The 15,896-nt window shown below is 43.6% G+C and overlaps 1 protein-coding gene across 3 annotated transcripts; it reads right to left on the reverse strand.

The window, feature by feature from the left end:
* Nucleotides 1-1,402: 1,402 nt before the first annotated feature.
* Nucleotides 1,403-15,698, reverse strand: gabpb1 (GA binding protein transcription factor subunit beta 1). Of its 3 annotated transcripts, none has more exons than XM_042343060.1 (10): nt 15,598-15,698; nt 12,599-12,706; nt 12,124-12,291; nt 11,127-11,321; nt 10,808-10,934; nt 10,229-10,342; nt 9,649-9,831; nt 9,143-9,258; nt 4,749-4,805; nt 1,403-4,061 (listed from the first exon to the last, which is right to left on the reverse strand). In XM_042343060.1, the coding sequence occupies exons 2-10, from the start codon at nt 12,704-12,706 to the stop codon at nt 3,909-3,911; spliced, it is 1,221 nt and encodes a 406-aa protein (XP_042198994.1). In that variant the 5' UTR covers nt 15,598-15,698; the 3' UTR covers nt 1,403-3,908. The 3 variants fall into 3 exon arrangements, with proteins under 3 accessions (XP_042198994.1, XP_007903760.1, XP_007903771.1); XM_007905569.2 differs by lacking the exon at nt 15,598-15,698 and adding an exon at nt 13,892-14,771; XM_007905580.2 differs by lacking the exons at nt 1,403-4,061; nt 4,749-4,805; nt 15,598-15,698 and adding exons at nt 5,960-7,103; nt 13,892-14,771.
* Between the last annotated feature and the right edge of the window lie 198 nt (nt 15,699-15,896).

Consider the following 15,896-nt stretch of genomic DNA (forward strand, 5'->3'; position numbering starts at 1 on the left):
TACAAGTGTGTTGAGGCGTGTCAGAGCACTTCACAGGATTCACTGTAAAATGATGTGGCTGTGTCCATTTTGTGGGCTGGAGTGGTGAGAGTTGGTAACAGGTGCAGTCTCCATTTTAAAACCAGACAAAGCGAAGACTTCAAGAAGAGAAAGCTTTCTGTTCTTTAACTCTCTCTCTCTCTCTCTCTCTCCGTCAGGAGATCTAGACTATGTGCCTGTTCACCTGCAATCTACAAGTCTTTTGAAACACGAGCTCCGCATCACTTCTTGTTCAGTTCTGTTAGGATCTTGGGATAGTTTTCATTCTAATTTCCTCGCCTTTTATCGCATCCGTCCACATCGTTCCCCTACTCTCACTGCCCTCCACCCTACCTGATCCCGAACCTCAGCTCGGTGCCCGATTTTATATTAGGGGGAAAGCGGTCCATCAATCAACCAACAACCGGGTTCCTACTTACTATAGGATAAACAGAGATACGTGGAGTAAGGAAACTTGATCCCACCTCCGCGCCCCCCACCCCACCCTGGGAATCGAACCCAGATCCTCTTGCTTGTGAGCCAAGTGCGCTAACCACTGCACTACGGGACTCCCGGATTGCTCTGTGTGTTGGAGCAGTCTACCCTTCAGAAAGCATGACTGATGTAGTGTTGACCAATCTCAGTCATGTCATGACAAACCTCTCGAATTCCTGGAAGATGCTGCTCCAACTGTCGGGCCGGGACGGGGCTTGTGCTGGGAGGAGATCCCGCATGTAGCCTGACTGCACGTTCAGATACACGTGGGGGTCCCTCACACTAGTCAGGTCAATTGATCAGCAATATAATCAATCAGCTGAGAGAGAAAGAAGTGTGCTCTACTCTCATGACTCAATGTTGTCGTTGAGTCTGTTAAACGCTTAAGATTAAAGTTTTGACAGTTGTTTGTCCTAAAAACATTAGAGCAGTTGCGACATCACTTTGCTACACTGATTCCCTCTACTTTCTCATGACATTGAGGTTGGAACTCACTCCCTATTCAACTACAAATGGCAAAAATTTGCCCAATATCACTCCAAGACTTTTATGTGTGATCAGTTTGTGATTCTCATATTCTGCACTTTGTCCCATAAAAATCTGTAAAGAAACAGTCAGATAGGAATCAAACAGCATCGCGCAATAGCTCTTTTCCCAATTGCAAGCACTCTTCATTGCCTTCGGGAATCTAATTCTTAATAATAACCTTCCATTTGATATAGCGCCTTATCACGTTGTTGAGATGTCTCAAAGCGCTTCAAAGAATATGTTGTAAAATGGCACATTAACACGGGAGAGACAGAGGACCCCAACTGGAGTTGAGCGTGAGGAAGGAATAAAGATAATTTCTGTGATCACTATAAACCATAAATAGTGTTTTACAAAATCATTACTTAGGAAAGGTTTTATTTGATACAAAATTATACAGTGCAGGTTTCCTCAACAACTTTGTGTATATACTTACTAAGATAGCTTCATACAGTGGGGGTGAGTGGGGAGGGAATGAAAATAAAACTGGATTCACAAAAGCATATGATACAGTAAAATGCATTTTAAATTTACATGGATAACTGAGTGAGGAAAACAAACAGCTGTAATACAAAGGAACTGTCTCTCTCTACTTCATATCTCACTGAATGACAATGTTTAACATAAACAGTATGTCAGCATTATCAGCCACAGCAAAACAAATGTTAAATGTGACATCAACCCTCTATGAAAAGGTCCCATGAATGAATATGAATCGCTCCCACACCAGATACTAGATTTTACAGCGAAAGGTCACTTGACATTGGGCCAGGCAACATAACCTCCCAAAAATAAGTCATTATTCTAAGTAGGCGGAATGAACGCATCTGCACAGTGGAACATTTAAACGTGATTTTGTTTAAATTTACATTTCTGGAACCAGTTTCATTAAAAAAAATTATATACACATGCTCTTTTGTAACAGCAGCCCACGTGGCACTGCGAGGGGTAAGCAGTCGTTTCACCTGTTTTCACTTTTTAAGACTCGATGTTTGTCTGCATTGTATTCTTCTTCAACGAGAACTATTAACACATTGTCGTAACATTTTCTAATTGTGCACACACTCGAAAGGCAAGCATCTCAACATGTTGAGCAAGTATCCTTTCCCTCTCCTTCCTTTGCCTACCAAAGACAGATCCACTCCATTGCGGCAGCAGTTTTAAATGCTGTCATGGGAGGACGGGAATTCTGGAAACACAAGATCAAATAGACCAAAGGGCCTTCTTCATCCAAACCTCTTGTCCAATCTTGGGAACGTTTAAACAATGAAATAACACTGACTCTCCTCATCACTGAAGATCATTGTAATGATTTAAGAATTAAAGAAAAACCTTTGCTCTTATGATTTGTTTTTAACAACTGCGCAATTCAACAATGCTCCTGACGGGATGAATCAGGTGGCTTGTGGTTCAGATTAATATTGTTGGTATTAAAAACCATTAGGATTGGCAATAGACAAGCCAATACATACCAACTTGGATGTACTCTGGTACAGCCCCAAAGATACTGCAGAGAGTTTCTTTGACACAAATATTTTTTTTCTCTTCTCAGTGACTTTTCCAGGACGACGAGGTGAAGTTCCACATTTAGTATTTCCTTTGTACTTGGAAAGTTCGTCTACAGGGATTACTTTGTCATCGATAACGCAACCCATTGATACAGAATCATCCCACTCCTTCCTAATTGTCATTTCCCCCACCTATGCCTTCTATTATCACTCCTTTCCTAAGGGTGCTGAGCAAAGCTGGAGTACGGGGGAGCCAATCATCTTCAAGTGACCGGTTCCCCCTGGAGAGGGTGAGGGGTGGCATTTTGGAAGCAATACATCAGTATATAGCAGTTAAGGTTTGCAAAGTCGAAACCTCCTCCCACCAACCCCCACCTCTTGACATTCACTTGAAATAATCTACGTTTTTATTCNAAAAAAATTCTCCTCTTGCCTCTTCATCCCTGTAACCGTGCCTTCCTCTTTGGTAATTCCCCAACCCGGTTTAATTTAAATTTTGTTTCTTTAAGTTGACCTGCTTGTCCCGGCTCCCCCCAACCACCCAACGTTCTGGCAGGGCCAACTTCTGCTAGATCCTATCTTTGCGGTCATTTTCCACGGACATTAAGATAACGCAAGAACACATTTAACTAAAGTTGAAACCGTCTTTACCTCCTGTTAGCTCAACCCAACAGTGTGAATTGCATTCAGAATGCTGGAAGGATGAGACAATCTGAACAAATCATGTCGATGGCATCCAATCATATTACAATTGCTTCACTAGCTTCGAGNTTTTTTTTGCTGCTTGCTCAAACAAAATGAATCCCCCAATATTTTAAGCAAATAACATGGGAGACGCAGGAAAAACAATAGCTTTTATAACACTTCTGAAAATAATGGAGGGTTGGGGAGTGGTTGCATGGAGAGAAAATGTCTCAACTGGAACGTAACAACGATCTGAGACAGACAGGACCACGGCTTGGATTGGTTGGTTGGTTAAAAAGGATAGAAATCACAAAGAAATGTGTGGTTATAGTTTTCAAGGCTGTTGCAGCCTTCAGTTGAAATATACATTAAAAAACGGCTTCGGAATTCTCATTCACTCCTCCCCGTATTTTTTTTTAACATCAGTTTACGTCCGAATTTTGATTGAAAGCCCCACCTACCTCCCCCCCACCCCCAAATTCACACATCTTTATATGCTAAAATGTGGTTTGTACACGGAGGTCTGTTGATAATTTGCCTGGTTTTCGAATGTCCTTTTTGCATCACAGTGATTGGAGCAAACTGTAGTTAATGAGGTTTGTCCACGTTACAAGGTTTCCAGCTGTCCTGTGTGTTGAGGTGTAAGTGTGTCCTTGGGAGGATCCGTTGAGCAAGTTAAACAGCTTTTTTGTTGATGTGGAAACAGCCGATTGCCTCCAGTTTCTGCCTGTAAGCCTCCGCCTCCTCTTCCTTCTCTAGAAGCTGTTGCCTGTATTTCTGTGCCTCGCGATTCGCTTCCTCCAGTTGTTTCTGCAAAGCCTCTTTCTCCTAGAACAGAAATCAAGTGACACTGGTCTTCAATCGTTTCATTTGGGCACCAACCCTCAAAAAAAATCAGGTGTACGACTCAGGCAGTTACATGATTTATACAAGTTTTACCGCAGCATCTTATGTTGCAATATCTTAAAGTGCTTCACACGTAAGTGGTGTTAAGTGTAAGTAATTGTTTTTATAGGCAAGGCTTTTACACCAGCTAAGCTCCCAGAAACGCACAGCTATCAGTTAATTGAGTTCATGATTTGCAGTTTGCTGGCGTGCAGTGCTGGTTGCTCCTTATCCCATTCATCGGTCAAAAGTTCAAGGCAGTGACTTGCTCCCACGCTGCTGTTGAAGTGATTCGGTATTTGACTGCAGACAGGTGACAGGACAAGCTAACTAACAACCGCAGCCACACTACCAGCTGCTGACTGAAACTGGAGCAGGGAGATGATGATAACAATAATAACATTTGATATTGCCCCTTAGCACGTCGAGATATCTCAAAGCCCTTCACAAAATATATTTTGTGAGCGAAATGCGGTATCCAATTGTACATGGCGCAATAGATAATGCAGAAGATAATTGGATGCAAAACAGGGAAGCAATGAAAGTATCTTGAACAAAAAAAAATTGCAATAAGCTCTTTCCTCAGGAGTATACAAGACAAAACGTTCAAATCAATACTTGAGTGTTTACCTCTGAGAATTCTGGTGAATGCAGAATGCAGGTTTCTGGGCCAGAACTGTCTGTTATCTGATAAACAAGGAAAAAGAAAAAAGGAAAAATGTAAGAATATTTTCTCCTTTCACAAAGCTGGTTTATGTGAATACCGAGGTAAATCAAGAGTTTGCAACTTTTCTCGACGTTAAAACATTGTGTTATGAGCAACAATCTTCCTCACGAGGAAGTTAATTCATGATACCACACACCTAGTCAGCATTTGATGCAATTCAATAAGGATCATAATAATAGCCCTTACATTTGATATTGCGCCTTATCACGTCTTCGAGACATCTTAGAACACTTCACAGAATTGGAAAGTGAATTGACTATGTTTTGTGGGCGAAGCAGAGTAGCCAATTGCACACAATTTTTGATCTCCTCACTTGGAGCCTTAGCCATTGGCTTCCAATCAGAACCTCCACAAAGATGGAGGGCAACGCAACCAGGGTTCCCACATGGTGAAATATAATATATAATAAGAAAGAGCTGAGCTGTAAGTTCTTCCTCACCCATTCATTCCAAGACAAATATCTTGCCACTGTTTATTGTCAAAGATTACTAATGAACAATGAGAGTGAGGCATCCCTAATTGTAAATCATTTTCAAAATGCTTTTCTGGCATTAGAATCGTGAAGTGTCAGATCCCTCAGTTCAGGTACTAAATTAAGTGGAGACATTATGGTGCCACACAGTGATGGGATAGATGGAAGTTTGATTCCAATATTCTATGTAACTCCCGTGCTAAGTTGTTTTCTTGTAGGAAAATAGAAGGGACTAAATGAGAAACTTCCAGTACCACCCCTGGAGGATGTCCTAGTGCAGGGTTTAGTGTTATTTTACTTGAATCCGTTACAAGGGGGCAAAGCGTTAAATCAGAATTATGGCTGTGAGAACTGAGGTCGGGAAATATTTCTTCACACAGAGGATTGGGAAGATGTTGAATACTTCTCTCCGGAAAGCTGAAGAGGCAAGATCGATAGGAATGTTTAAATGAGAGGTCGATAGATACTTGGGGAATGGAGGTACTAAGGGGTATGGTGAAATGGACTAAGAGTTCTGCCCAGATCTAATAAACTGGTGGAGCAGGCTTGATGGGCTGATTGGCCTCCACCTGCTCCCACCAATTCCCCATGTTCCTAAACCTTAGATGTAGGAAACATGAAAATATACAGGGCTTACAGTTTGAGCATCTGTGTAATTTAATGTAGAAAATGTACAAGATTCTAAGTTAATATACATCAGGGAAGAACAAATATACTTCATAGTTTAAGAGCAAAGGATATGTAAAACAGTTGATAAACAAAGAAGGCATATTTACAACTGCCAATTTATGAAGGTGAAAAAAAAGGTGAAGGTTAATCTATTCACAGCAGATAAGAGCAACCAGAAAATCTCTTCCTCTCCATGCAGTTTAAAAGACACACATTAGGGAAAGGTGAAAATATACATAGAAAAAAAACTTTATTGCATAACCATTCCTAACACAAACATTAGTAAGGTAGCATTCTGTGAAGGGAGACATCAGACGAGTGTGAGTATGAATGCCATTTAAATATTGGGAATAAAACATTTCTCCAGCCTCAAAAACAAGTTATCCCCACACATTTATAGGTTTGTTACTGTATTTAAAACTCTTTATCCTCCTCTCAGTAAACAGTGGCAGGCTGCCATTCTCTAGATCCCAAAGCCCTTATTTGATGCTCAATATTTTAAAGCAATTATGGATCCCAAATGCTCACTCAAACTTCTATTCGTAGTTGGGTTGTTTTCATTAATAATTACGAATTTTTTTTGGTGGTGGTGGGGTGGGGTTGAGTCAGCTGGTTTAAAAAAATGTACCTGAAATTCATTCATAGGAAACAAATTCACTGTCTTATACTTTTACTTGTTGTCCATAATAGTGTGACTCTATGCTCGCCTCGCTGGGCTCCCAATTCCAGTAATGAGCAATGCATGTGCGGGTCAGTAGGTTGAGAATCAGCGTGCATCACAGTGCTCAGTGTTTTGCGAATGACAGCCCCCCTCCGATTCCCATTTTCTAGCAGCATATAAGATTCCACCCAATCCCACCCCAAAAAACGGGTTTTTGTTTTGTGAATAAAAACTGACTTTAATGTTCCTTAAATATACAATCGATTGTCGAAAGCAAAAAGGTCTAGGTTTTCATTTTTGTTTAATTGGCCTTCCTTTACTCAGCTTCTTTTGGTAAATCTTGTCATTTTAGTCTCCTCCATTCTTCTAAGTAAATCACTGTGTTTGCTCTAATTCATGCTCCTTTTCCATTAGATTTACCAGAAGTGTTTGTGTATTTAACATCTCACTGTGCACCTAAAACAACAACAGAGTCACAGATTAACGCACGCTCAAATTTGACAGCGGCTTTGGCCACAAGATTCATTGGGGGTTGAAAGAAAAACTGAGCCAGATAATGAATGGGAAAGAACAAAGTTAAAATAACTCCTAGCAGGAAAAAAAGCAGATGATTAAAGATAATGGAGTATTTAACAGTCAAGTATCTCCAGCAAAGACCAATGAAGACAGTGAATAACAAAGGGACAGGAGGAAATACAGAAGAAATAAAATGAAATCCCAACAGCATGTAGAAAGTTAGTGATGTCAATTGCAATTTGAAGATGTATCTAGCAGGTTAGATAGAGGGGAACCAGTAGATGTAGTATATTTAGATTTTAAAAAGGCATTTGACAAAGTGCCACACAAAAGGCTATTGCACAAGGTTAAGGCCCACGGGATTAATGGGAACATATTAGCATGGATTGAAGAGTCGCTAACGGGTAGAAAACAGGGAGTAGGGATAAACGGGTCATTCTCGAATTGGCAGGATATGACTAGTGGAGTGCCACAAGAATCAGTGCTTGGTCCTCAGCTATTTACATGAATGATCTAGACGAGGACATTGAATGTAACGTATCTAAATTCGTGGATGACACTAAACTAGGTGGGAGAGTAAGCTCGGAGGATGATGCAAAAAGATTGCAACGGGATACAGATAGGCGAGGGGAGTGGGCGAGTAGGTGGCCGATGGAATTTAATGTGGGGAAGTGTGAAGTCATTCACCGAGGTAGAAAAAATAGAAAAACAGATTATTTTCTAGAGGGGGAGAGATTAGACAGTGTTAGTGTGCAGAGGGATTTGGGTGTCCTTGTATACCAGTCTCAAAAAGTTAATTTGCAGGTGCAGCAGCAACTAAGAAGGTGAACGGCATGTTAGCGTTAATTGCAAAAGGTTTAGAGTACAAGAGTAGGGAAGTCTTGCTGCAACTGTAGTCCTGTAGCTCAGTGGTTAGAGCACTCACTTTGCAAGCGAGAGACTAGAGTTCAATTCCAGACAGGGCAAAACCTTGGGCAAGTTTCCTTACTCCACACACAGCCTAATAATAATCTCTCCAAAAAAACAAAACAATAATAAATTAGTCATTTTCAATCTACAACTGTTTGTGGGACATTGCTGTGCGCAATTGGCTGCTGCGTTCGCCCACAAATATACGGTCAATTCACTTTACAGTATATTCTGTGAAGCGCATTGGGTCATCTAGAAGACGTGAAAAACGCTATATCAAATGCAAGGATTATTATTATAACTGTATAGGGCTTTGGTAAGACCGCACCGAGAGTACTGTGTGCAGTTTTGGTCTCCTTATTTAAAAAAGGACATACTCGCCCTCGAGGGGGTACAGCGTAGGTCCACTCGGTTAGTTCCTGGGATGAGGGGACTGACCTATGAGGAGAGGCTGAATAAACTTGGGCTGTATTCTCTAGAGTACAGAAGAATTAGGGGGGATCTTATTGAAACATATAAGATTCTTAAAGGGCGGATAAAGTAGACACAGAGGGACTGTTTCCCCGGGAGGAGAATCTATAACCAGGGGTCACAGTCTTAAAATTAAGGGTCAGCCTTTTAGAACAGAGTTGAGGAAACATTTCGTCACTCAGAGAATTTATGGAATTCACTCCCCCAGAGGGCTATAGATACTCAGTCCTTGAACATCTTCAAGGCTGAGACTGATTTTTAAAAAACAGAGGGATTAGGGGATATGGGGATAGGGCAGGTAATTAAGAGTTAGGTCTGAAGATCAGCCATGATCTTATCGAATGGCGGGGCAGGCTCGAGGGGCTGAATGGCCTACTCCTGCTCCTAATTCTTATGTTCTTAACCTTGTGACCTGATCATTTTTGAAGCGTGGGACCAACCAATACGTTAAAATCTGCACACGTGCAGAGTGAATGGTATCCACACTATGTATAAGCAAACTGGTGTAACAAAGCACATAATAACAGGTTCCCCTGTACATCTGATAATAAGCCACTCAACAGGCTTGACGAGTCAACAGGTCAACGTTTGTGACTTACCTCGATCTCTGTGGCATCTGTGTTATTTTCAATAATCTGAAGACATCGCCTCTTGATTGTTGGCTCCTCAGTAATCACAGTCTCTTCAGCAATGTCTGTGGCCGGAACTGTCAAAACTGCAGCACATACAGAATCCTATTAGACAGAATAGCCCCTTCTGTGCCTATGTTTCAGGCAAAGGCTTCTTTTGAAACTGTATTTGCAGAATTGTTTTCTCCTTTCCCAAATGACAACTGTTGATTCTAAACTCAACTTGTTGAGTTAAAACTATGTTCAAGCATTTGAAAGGTAGAATGTTGCATCTCTCATCTCAACAGAATTTGTTTTACACACACACACACCACATTATTAGTTCTGCATTCCTTATTCCAGTACAGTGAAAGATGGCAAACTTCTCCATTTTTACCAAGGAAGGTTGTAACATTTACCACGTCAATGTGAGATTACTGCTCACCCTTGAACAATGAACAGAGGGAACTTTCCATTTTCACCTCCAGCAAAATTACCTTGCTGTCCATCCTGCATGGTCAGAATGATCGGCTGATTTAACCCACCGCCAGCTGCCTGTAGGTTACTAAGTTGGATACCATCGGTTACTATGGTAATGACTTGCTGACCTCCACTACTAACAACTTGTTGAATAGCACTATCAACGGAATCCGCAGTGACTATTTCTTCTGTGGCAACAACTGTAAGAAAGCACAATACGTTTTTTAAATCCCGCATTTGCTAATTAGTTTCTCACTTGAAAGTTCAAGCCTGCGGTCACACTTCAGACATAGCAGGAAACCTTCACATTTTTCAATGATACCAGGGACGGGGGACTTCAATTATGCGGAGAGACTAGAGAGACTGGGATTGTTCTCCTTAGAGTAGAGAAGGCTGAGGGGAGACTTAATAGAGGTGTTTTAAAATTATGAAGGGTTTTGATAAGAGTAAATAGGGAGAAGCTGTTTCCGCTGGTGGGTTGGTCGGTAACCAGAGGACACCGATTTAAGATAGTCAAAAGAACCAGAGGGGAGGTGAGGAGAAATTTCACAGTATACAAATGTCATTTGTTGTCGTTTGTTTGTAGTTATTCCTTACCTGGTGCCTCGGTCGTGTGTGTTAGAGGGGCTGATGCTTCAGCCAAAGCAGCTAGGGTGGCGAGCACTGAGGTGGACGAGTTTCCAAACTGCACTGTAGAAATATTGGAGTCTCCTGATATCAAAAGAAAACAAAGTCAGCAACAAGCCACTCGGGTGACGGGTTTCACTCCAGGGAATACAGAAAAGTAAAGATACCGTTCGTGGCACGTACTTTTCACACCATTTTTAAATGTTGCAAACTGTATTCGTTGAAGCTAAACTTAGAAAATGAGAGATTTCTTCAGGATTCATGTTCATGAAATTTGAAGCTGTGAGCAACCCACTGCAATTCGAACTCAGAACTTCCTGGTTCCATAAGTGCTCTGCCGAGTGGGCTACCCGGTTTGTCACAAGTACGTTCAGCGAGAATTACAAGCTGTCAGTTGAAGATTCGATTTCCAGTTGAACGTTAAAATAAATAAAATGATTTGGATTCGTGGGCACAGCAGCGTGCGGGGACAAGAGGCGAGTGGGAGGATTGTCATCACAAAGCCAAGGATTTGTAATGCAATGGAGATATCTGTCATCTTTGTCGTACCGGTGGATACTAGGCCTGTCAAGTTGACGACTCCGCCAGGCCCAATGATGAACTGCGGAGTGGCATTGTGCAACGTGACTGTATCCGAGCAGTCCGGGTTTGTGTTGATCTGGTTCTGCATCGCTTTCTACAGGGCAACAGGAAAAAAATGGGGCTGAAAACAAAGTTGTGCACAACAACAACTTGCATTTATACAGTCTGGATAACTAGATTCTCAACATTATTATAAGTGGTGGTGGTGGGGGAGGGGGGGGGCATCCTGTTTATTGATTTATCTATCTTTTTAATAATGTTTTTTAATTAAAAATCAGCCGGTTACCTGAAGCATTATAATTAACTCCTCATCCCCGTTATCCATTGCAATGTCAAACGCATTCTTGCAGAATTTACTCGGCGCATGGACATCAGCTCCGTATTTTATCAAAAGCTCCACCACTTCATGGTGGCTGTGCTCCACTGCCCAATGCAAGGCTGTCATCTTCAGCATGTCCTTCGCATTGATGTCAGCCCCATTCTGTTGGCAGAGGGGGAAAGGCAGGGATGTACATACAAGTGTGATACATCGGCATGGAAACATCAATGGGGCACATAGACTAAAAATCGCACAATTGCCCAAAATGGAAGAGTACAGATAATAATAATAGTAATAATAATCCTTGCATTTGATATAACGCCTTATCACATCTCAAAGTGCTTCACACAACATACCGTAAAGTATATTTTGAGGGCAAAATGATGATGATGATGATGAAAGACTCCCACTGCATGTCCTCTAGACAAGGTCTACTGGCTCCCCATCACCAAACGGGTCAATTTCAAATCCCTTCATGCCCTTACCCCCCAAGCCACAACCTTCCCTCAACTGGCTCCTGGTGTCTGCATGTCCCTTGTACCTTCTCTGCCACCATCGGTGGCTGTGTTTTCAACCACTAGGCCCTGACACTTCTACTCTATCCCTCCGCCTTGCCTCTTCCTTCCCCTTTTTCAGGTCATGCCTGAAGACCTTCCTATTCGACCGTGCCAACAGTTACCTCCCACCTCCCTGGCTCAGAGTCGTGCTCCACCCCTGCGTGAGGGGCGCTTTATAAATGCAAGTTGTTGTAGATTCCCCGAAATTCACCCTTCTTTTACTTTGCAATTATCCTTCCACTGCACCATCGGGGTTAGCGGTAGCTGAGTGGGTAGAATCCTGCCTCAATAACTGGCCTGCCACTCTAAGTCTAGCTGATAAGCCAGGCTGGCTTTGGGTCACCTTGGTATCCTGAAACTAATATCCAAACAATTCGATCTGGTCAGCTTTGTATGAGAAGGTTTACCTTGACCAGCACCTCTACAATATTTGCATGACCTTCTGACGCTGCCATATGCAGGGGCGTTCTGTCCACTTTTGTCCTTGCATCACGACTCACTCCTGCGCGGAGCAGAACCTCGGCTGTGGAATAGTGACCATATTGGGCTGCCAGATGAAGAGGAGACGTTCCAAGCTGCAACATCAGAAACCGAGTATAAAGCTAACCATTGTACCCCCTGGAGGGTCCAAAACAACTAGACATTTCCATACTGAAAATTAAAGCAAAGCAGAAACAGTTTCCATGCATTTGACAGTGGATTGCGATAAAGCAACAGCGGTTGGCATTGTGGAGCAGGAGTATAGTCTGTTCCTTGGGGAGGGTGTGGTACATAATTTAGAAGCCAGAAGCCAATTGATGCTACCAGCACGGCTCCCTGAGGGTGCTGTTTTCTCTGCTCATTTGGTTCCCCTAGACTAACATTAACGATCTCTCTACTTACCCAGTCTGTTGTGAAAGGAGCACCATTGGACATTAGGATTCGGACCTCGTCATCCTGTCCTGCTCGTGCAGCTTCTAACAGCTTCTTCCCCAAATCCACTAGAGACATCTAGACAGAAACCGGAGCAGAATTCCTTTAACAAGTATAATAAATCATTGCTTTGAGGTCTCATATGACATGGAATAAATACTCCCATCTGGAAGCTTGCCAGAACACGAGAGATTGAAACCAGATCCTAACCGCACAGCCTACGAAGTATCTTTGAAAGCAATTCCTGCTATTTAGAATCAGGTTTTCCCAGATAAAAGAAGAGCATTTATTAATCTCAGGAACGGTTATCTTCAGGATAGCAATCTCAAGTTCGAATCTCAGTCCCGAGTTCAGAAAAATATAAATCCTGCATCGGATCTCTTGGATTGCTGGCTTCACTGCAGAGCATACCCAGCATTTACCAGCAGAGGCTGACAATGAGCTCCACATATCATCACTGTTCCCTCTAATGGCATCAATACGTAGTACAGTAAACTCCCGATAACGGGTGACTCCAAGGGAAAAGGGCTTCTCCGTGACGACTTATCCTTAATGGTGAGTTAGGCCATATGCATAATTATATAAATACATAAATAAACGCAGCCAGGATATTGACAGTTTGACGACGTAAGTGGCAGTGACAATTTAAAGAGAGGGGCAAGGTATCAGGAGTTAGTTACACTGTTAATTAGTCTGTTTCCCCAGACTAGGAAGACCCTCCACCCAGCACATGCATAACCTTGCACTTAATGGGTATTGGTGCCATTTGTGCAACCATTCATATAATTAGGCAATAACTAATGTACACAAGCACTATTTCAGTATAGGAGTTGTGTATCAATGCATCATCTGAAATGATCTAATAGATAGCGGAGTAGGCTTGTTAGGCTGAAGTAACCAATTCCTGTTCCTAACTATATTGGCTTAACTTACAAGCACTGTGATAATATTCAAAGTCACAAATGTACACATTGTCACAATAAATGTGAAGCATTTTGAGACGTCCTCTGCACATGGAAGGCGCAGCATCAAATGTAAGGATTACTTATGTATTTTCAACTTGAAACAAATACTGTTCTACCCACTTATCTCAGACCAGTTTCTGTCAACACCCACGTGTAACAAAAAAATGTGAAGTCCTGGTCCCTTCCCCGCATGTTAATATCGATAAGGCGCTTTATCAAATGCAAGAATTATTACTAAAGCTTTTTTATCATCAGAAATATTTTGGCAAAATAAACGTACGCAGATAAAACTACTTACATGTATAAACAGTGCAATTCACATCTTTGACAAAAATACCGGGATTCCTACTGAAAATCCACTTCACCCCTCACAGCATTCAGAAATAATGATGGTAGCTGGCTGTTCTGCCCTTAGTCAGTCCTTCACGCCAATATTGTTCGTAATTGACAACATGGAAGCACAAGGAAAGAGCTTGGAGCCAAGCCTCCTGCCAATCTGCCCACCCACCTACAGGGAAATGCGTAGCCTCCGCTCCCACAGAATGCATCTCAGAAAGACAACTCAGCTATGTGGGATGCAATCCAGCCTCTTGTTATTGCGATCATGGCACCGCACGCCAGTGCCCTCTCTTCTCTCGCATGGCGAGTAAACTAATCCGCTTAATGCCCAAACCACCGGAGCACATCGCTTTTTAAAAAAAAAAAAAATTGACCTGTTCAATTCCTGCCCGGGCCTCCTTACCCACCCACTATTTCAGTCTCCACACGCACACACACGCACACACACACTCCTATTTGCAGGCTGCTGCCATTTGCCACTGTGTAAGAGGGCATCGGCAAACCATGAGACTGGCACAAGTGACGCCACCATCCCATCACCGGTCCCCCTCCTCCTTCCCTTTGGGTAAAACGCCCATCGGACAACGCCTCCTTCGTCGGTTTTTAACAAAAACAACCGCACCAAACGAGCGGAGCGAGAGATGCCCCCAACTGTCACCGTCCTCACGCGGGCGGAACCCCCCGAAACACGGGACGGCACCCGTGAGGCCTCTCCGTGGGCACCGACTGCACCGACCGCAGCGGCAACAAAAAAAAACACCACACCAAACGCATTCAGATAATTTAGGGATTTGGGGAACTTCCTATCCCCCTTCTTCCCATTCCCTCCCCACCCCCCACCCCCCAACGCCCCCACCCACGGAAATAAGTCCACGGAGGCGAGTGAGCGACACCAAGGGAGAGCCCCCACACACCCCCCCCCCAAAAAAAAAAAAAATCGTGCGTTAACATAAGAGCCGAGTTTATTTGTATTCGCACCACCTTCAAACCCATCGCCCTCTTCCTTCCCTTCCTCCTAAGTTACTCCCAACCTCGAGAGCTTGGCTCGGAGAGTGAGTGAGTGAGAGTGAGTGAGAGTGAGTGAGGGGAGTAAATGTGACAGGAGTGGCCATTGCCCCCCTCCCTCCACCCACCCACCGCGACACACGGCCCCCGCCGTGGCGGACGAGCAAACGGGAGGCGGCCAAACTACCACCCTCAGGCTTCGGTAGGCCGCAACCTCCGACGACGACGGGGGGGAAAAAAAAAATCCCGCCGCGTTAGACCGAGACTCCCACCTCAAGCCCATCCCCGACCGCTCGGGCCACAGGAGGAGAGGGAGAGGAGGGTGTGGGGAGGGGGAGAGAGGGGGAGAGAGAGGGAGGAGGGGGTTCGCCGTCGCGCCCGAAAAAAAAAAAGCGCCCAGGAAAGCGGGAGGGTTTTTTTCTCTCGCCTCTCGCTACACCACCACAGGAAATAAATAAACCGGGCGATTCGGGGGCTTGGCGCCTTTTCCGGGGGAAGTTGATTTATTTTTTAAGGCGCACAGAGCGCGAGAGAGAGAGAGAGAGAGAGTGAGTGAGAGAAAAGAGATGAACTTCCACATCCGGTAGGCCATCGCCTGAGCTTGACCTGGAAAAGCTTCGCGCCGGAGCCGCCTTGTGCCCGAGCCGCTGCGCCTCTTACCTCGGTCGGTGGGTCGGCGGGTGGGGGATGGCACCTTCCACCGCTTTCTGGGGTTGTTTTTTTTTTCTATTTCTCTCGCCCGCTCCTCTCCCGAAACTTTTTTTTCTCTCTCTCTCTCTCTGTCTGACTCTCTCTCTCTCTCTGTCCCTCCCGCTCCCCGCCCTAAATGTCGTTATTTATTTGAGGAGCATAGATAGAGATAGACATATATATATATTTTTTTCAAAAAAAAAGAAGCTCCCTTTTTTATTTCTCTCTCTCGCTTCTCTCGCTTCTTCCCCCCTCCCCCCACCTCCTCC

This window comes from Callorhinchus milii, unplaced genomic scaffold (assembly GCF_018977255.1).
Source record: "Callorhinchus milii isolate IMCB2004 unplaced genomic scaffold, IMCB_Cmil_1.0 Scaffold22, whole genome shotgun sequence".
NCBI classification, from domain to species: domain Eukaryota; kingdom Metazoa; phylum Chordata; class Chondrichthyes; order Chimaeriformes; family Callorhinchidae; genus Callorhinchus; species Callorhinchus milii.

Coding starts and splice junctions, on each gene's coding strand:
- gabpb1 (XM_042343060.1), bottom strand. CDS start 12,706: ATGTCTCTAGTGGATTTGGGGAAGAAGCTGTTAGAAGCTGCACGAGCA. Junction 9,832..10,228: donor ACACACGACCGAGGCACCAG/GTAAGGAATAAC, acceptor GCTTTCTTACAG/TTGTTGCCACAGAAGAAATA. Junction 4,062..4,748: donor ATTCACCAGAATTCTCAGAG/GTAAACACTCAA, acceptor TTTCTGTTCTAG/GAGAAAGAGGCTTTGCAGAA.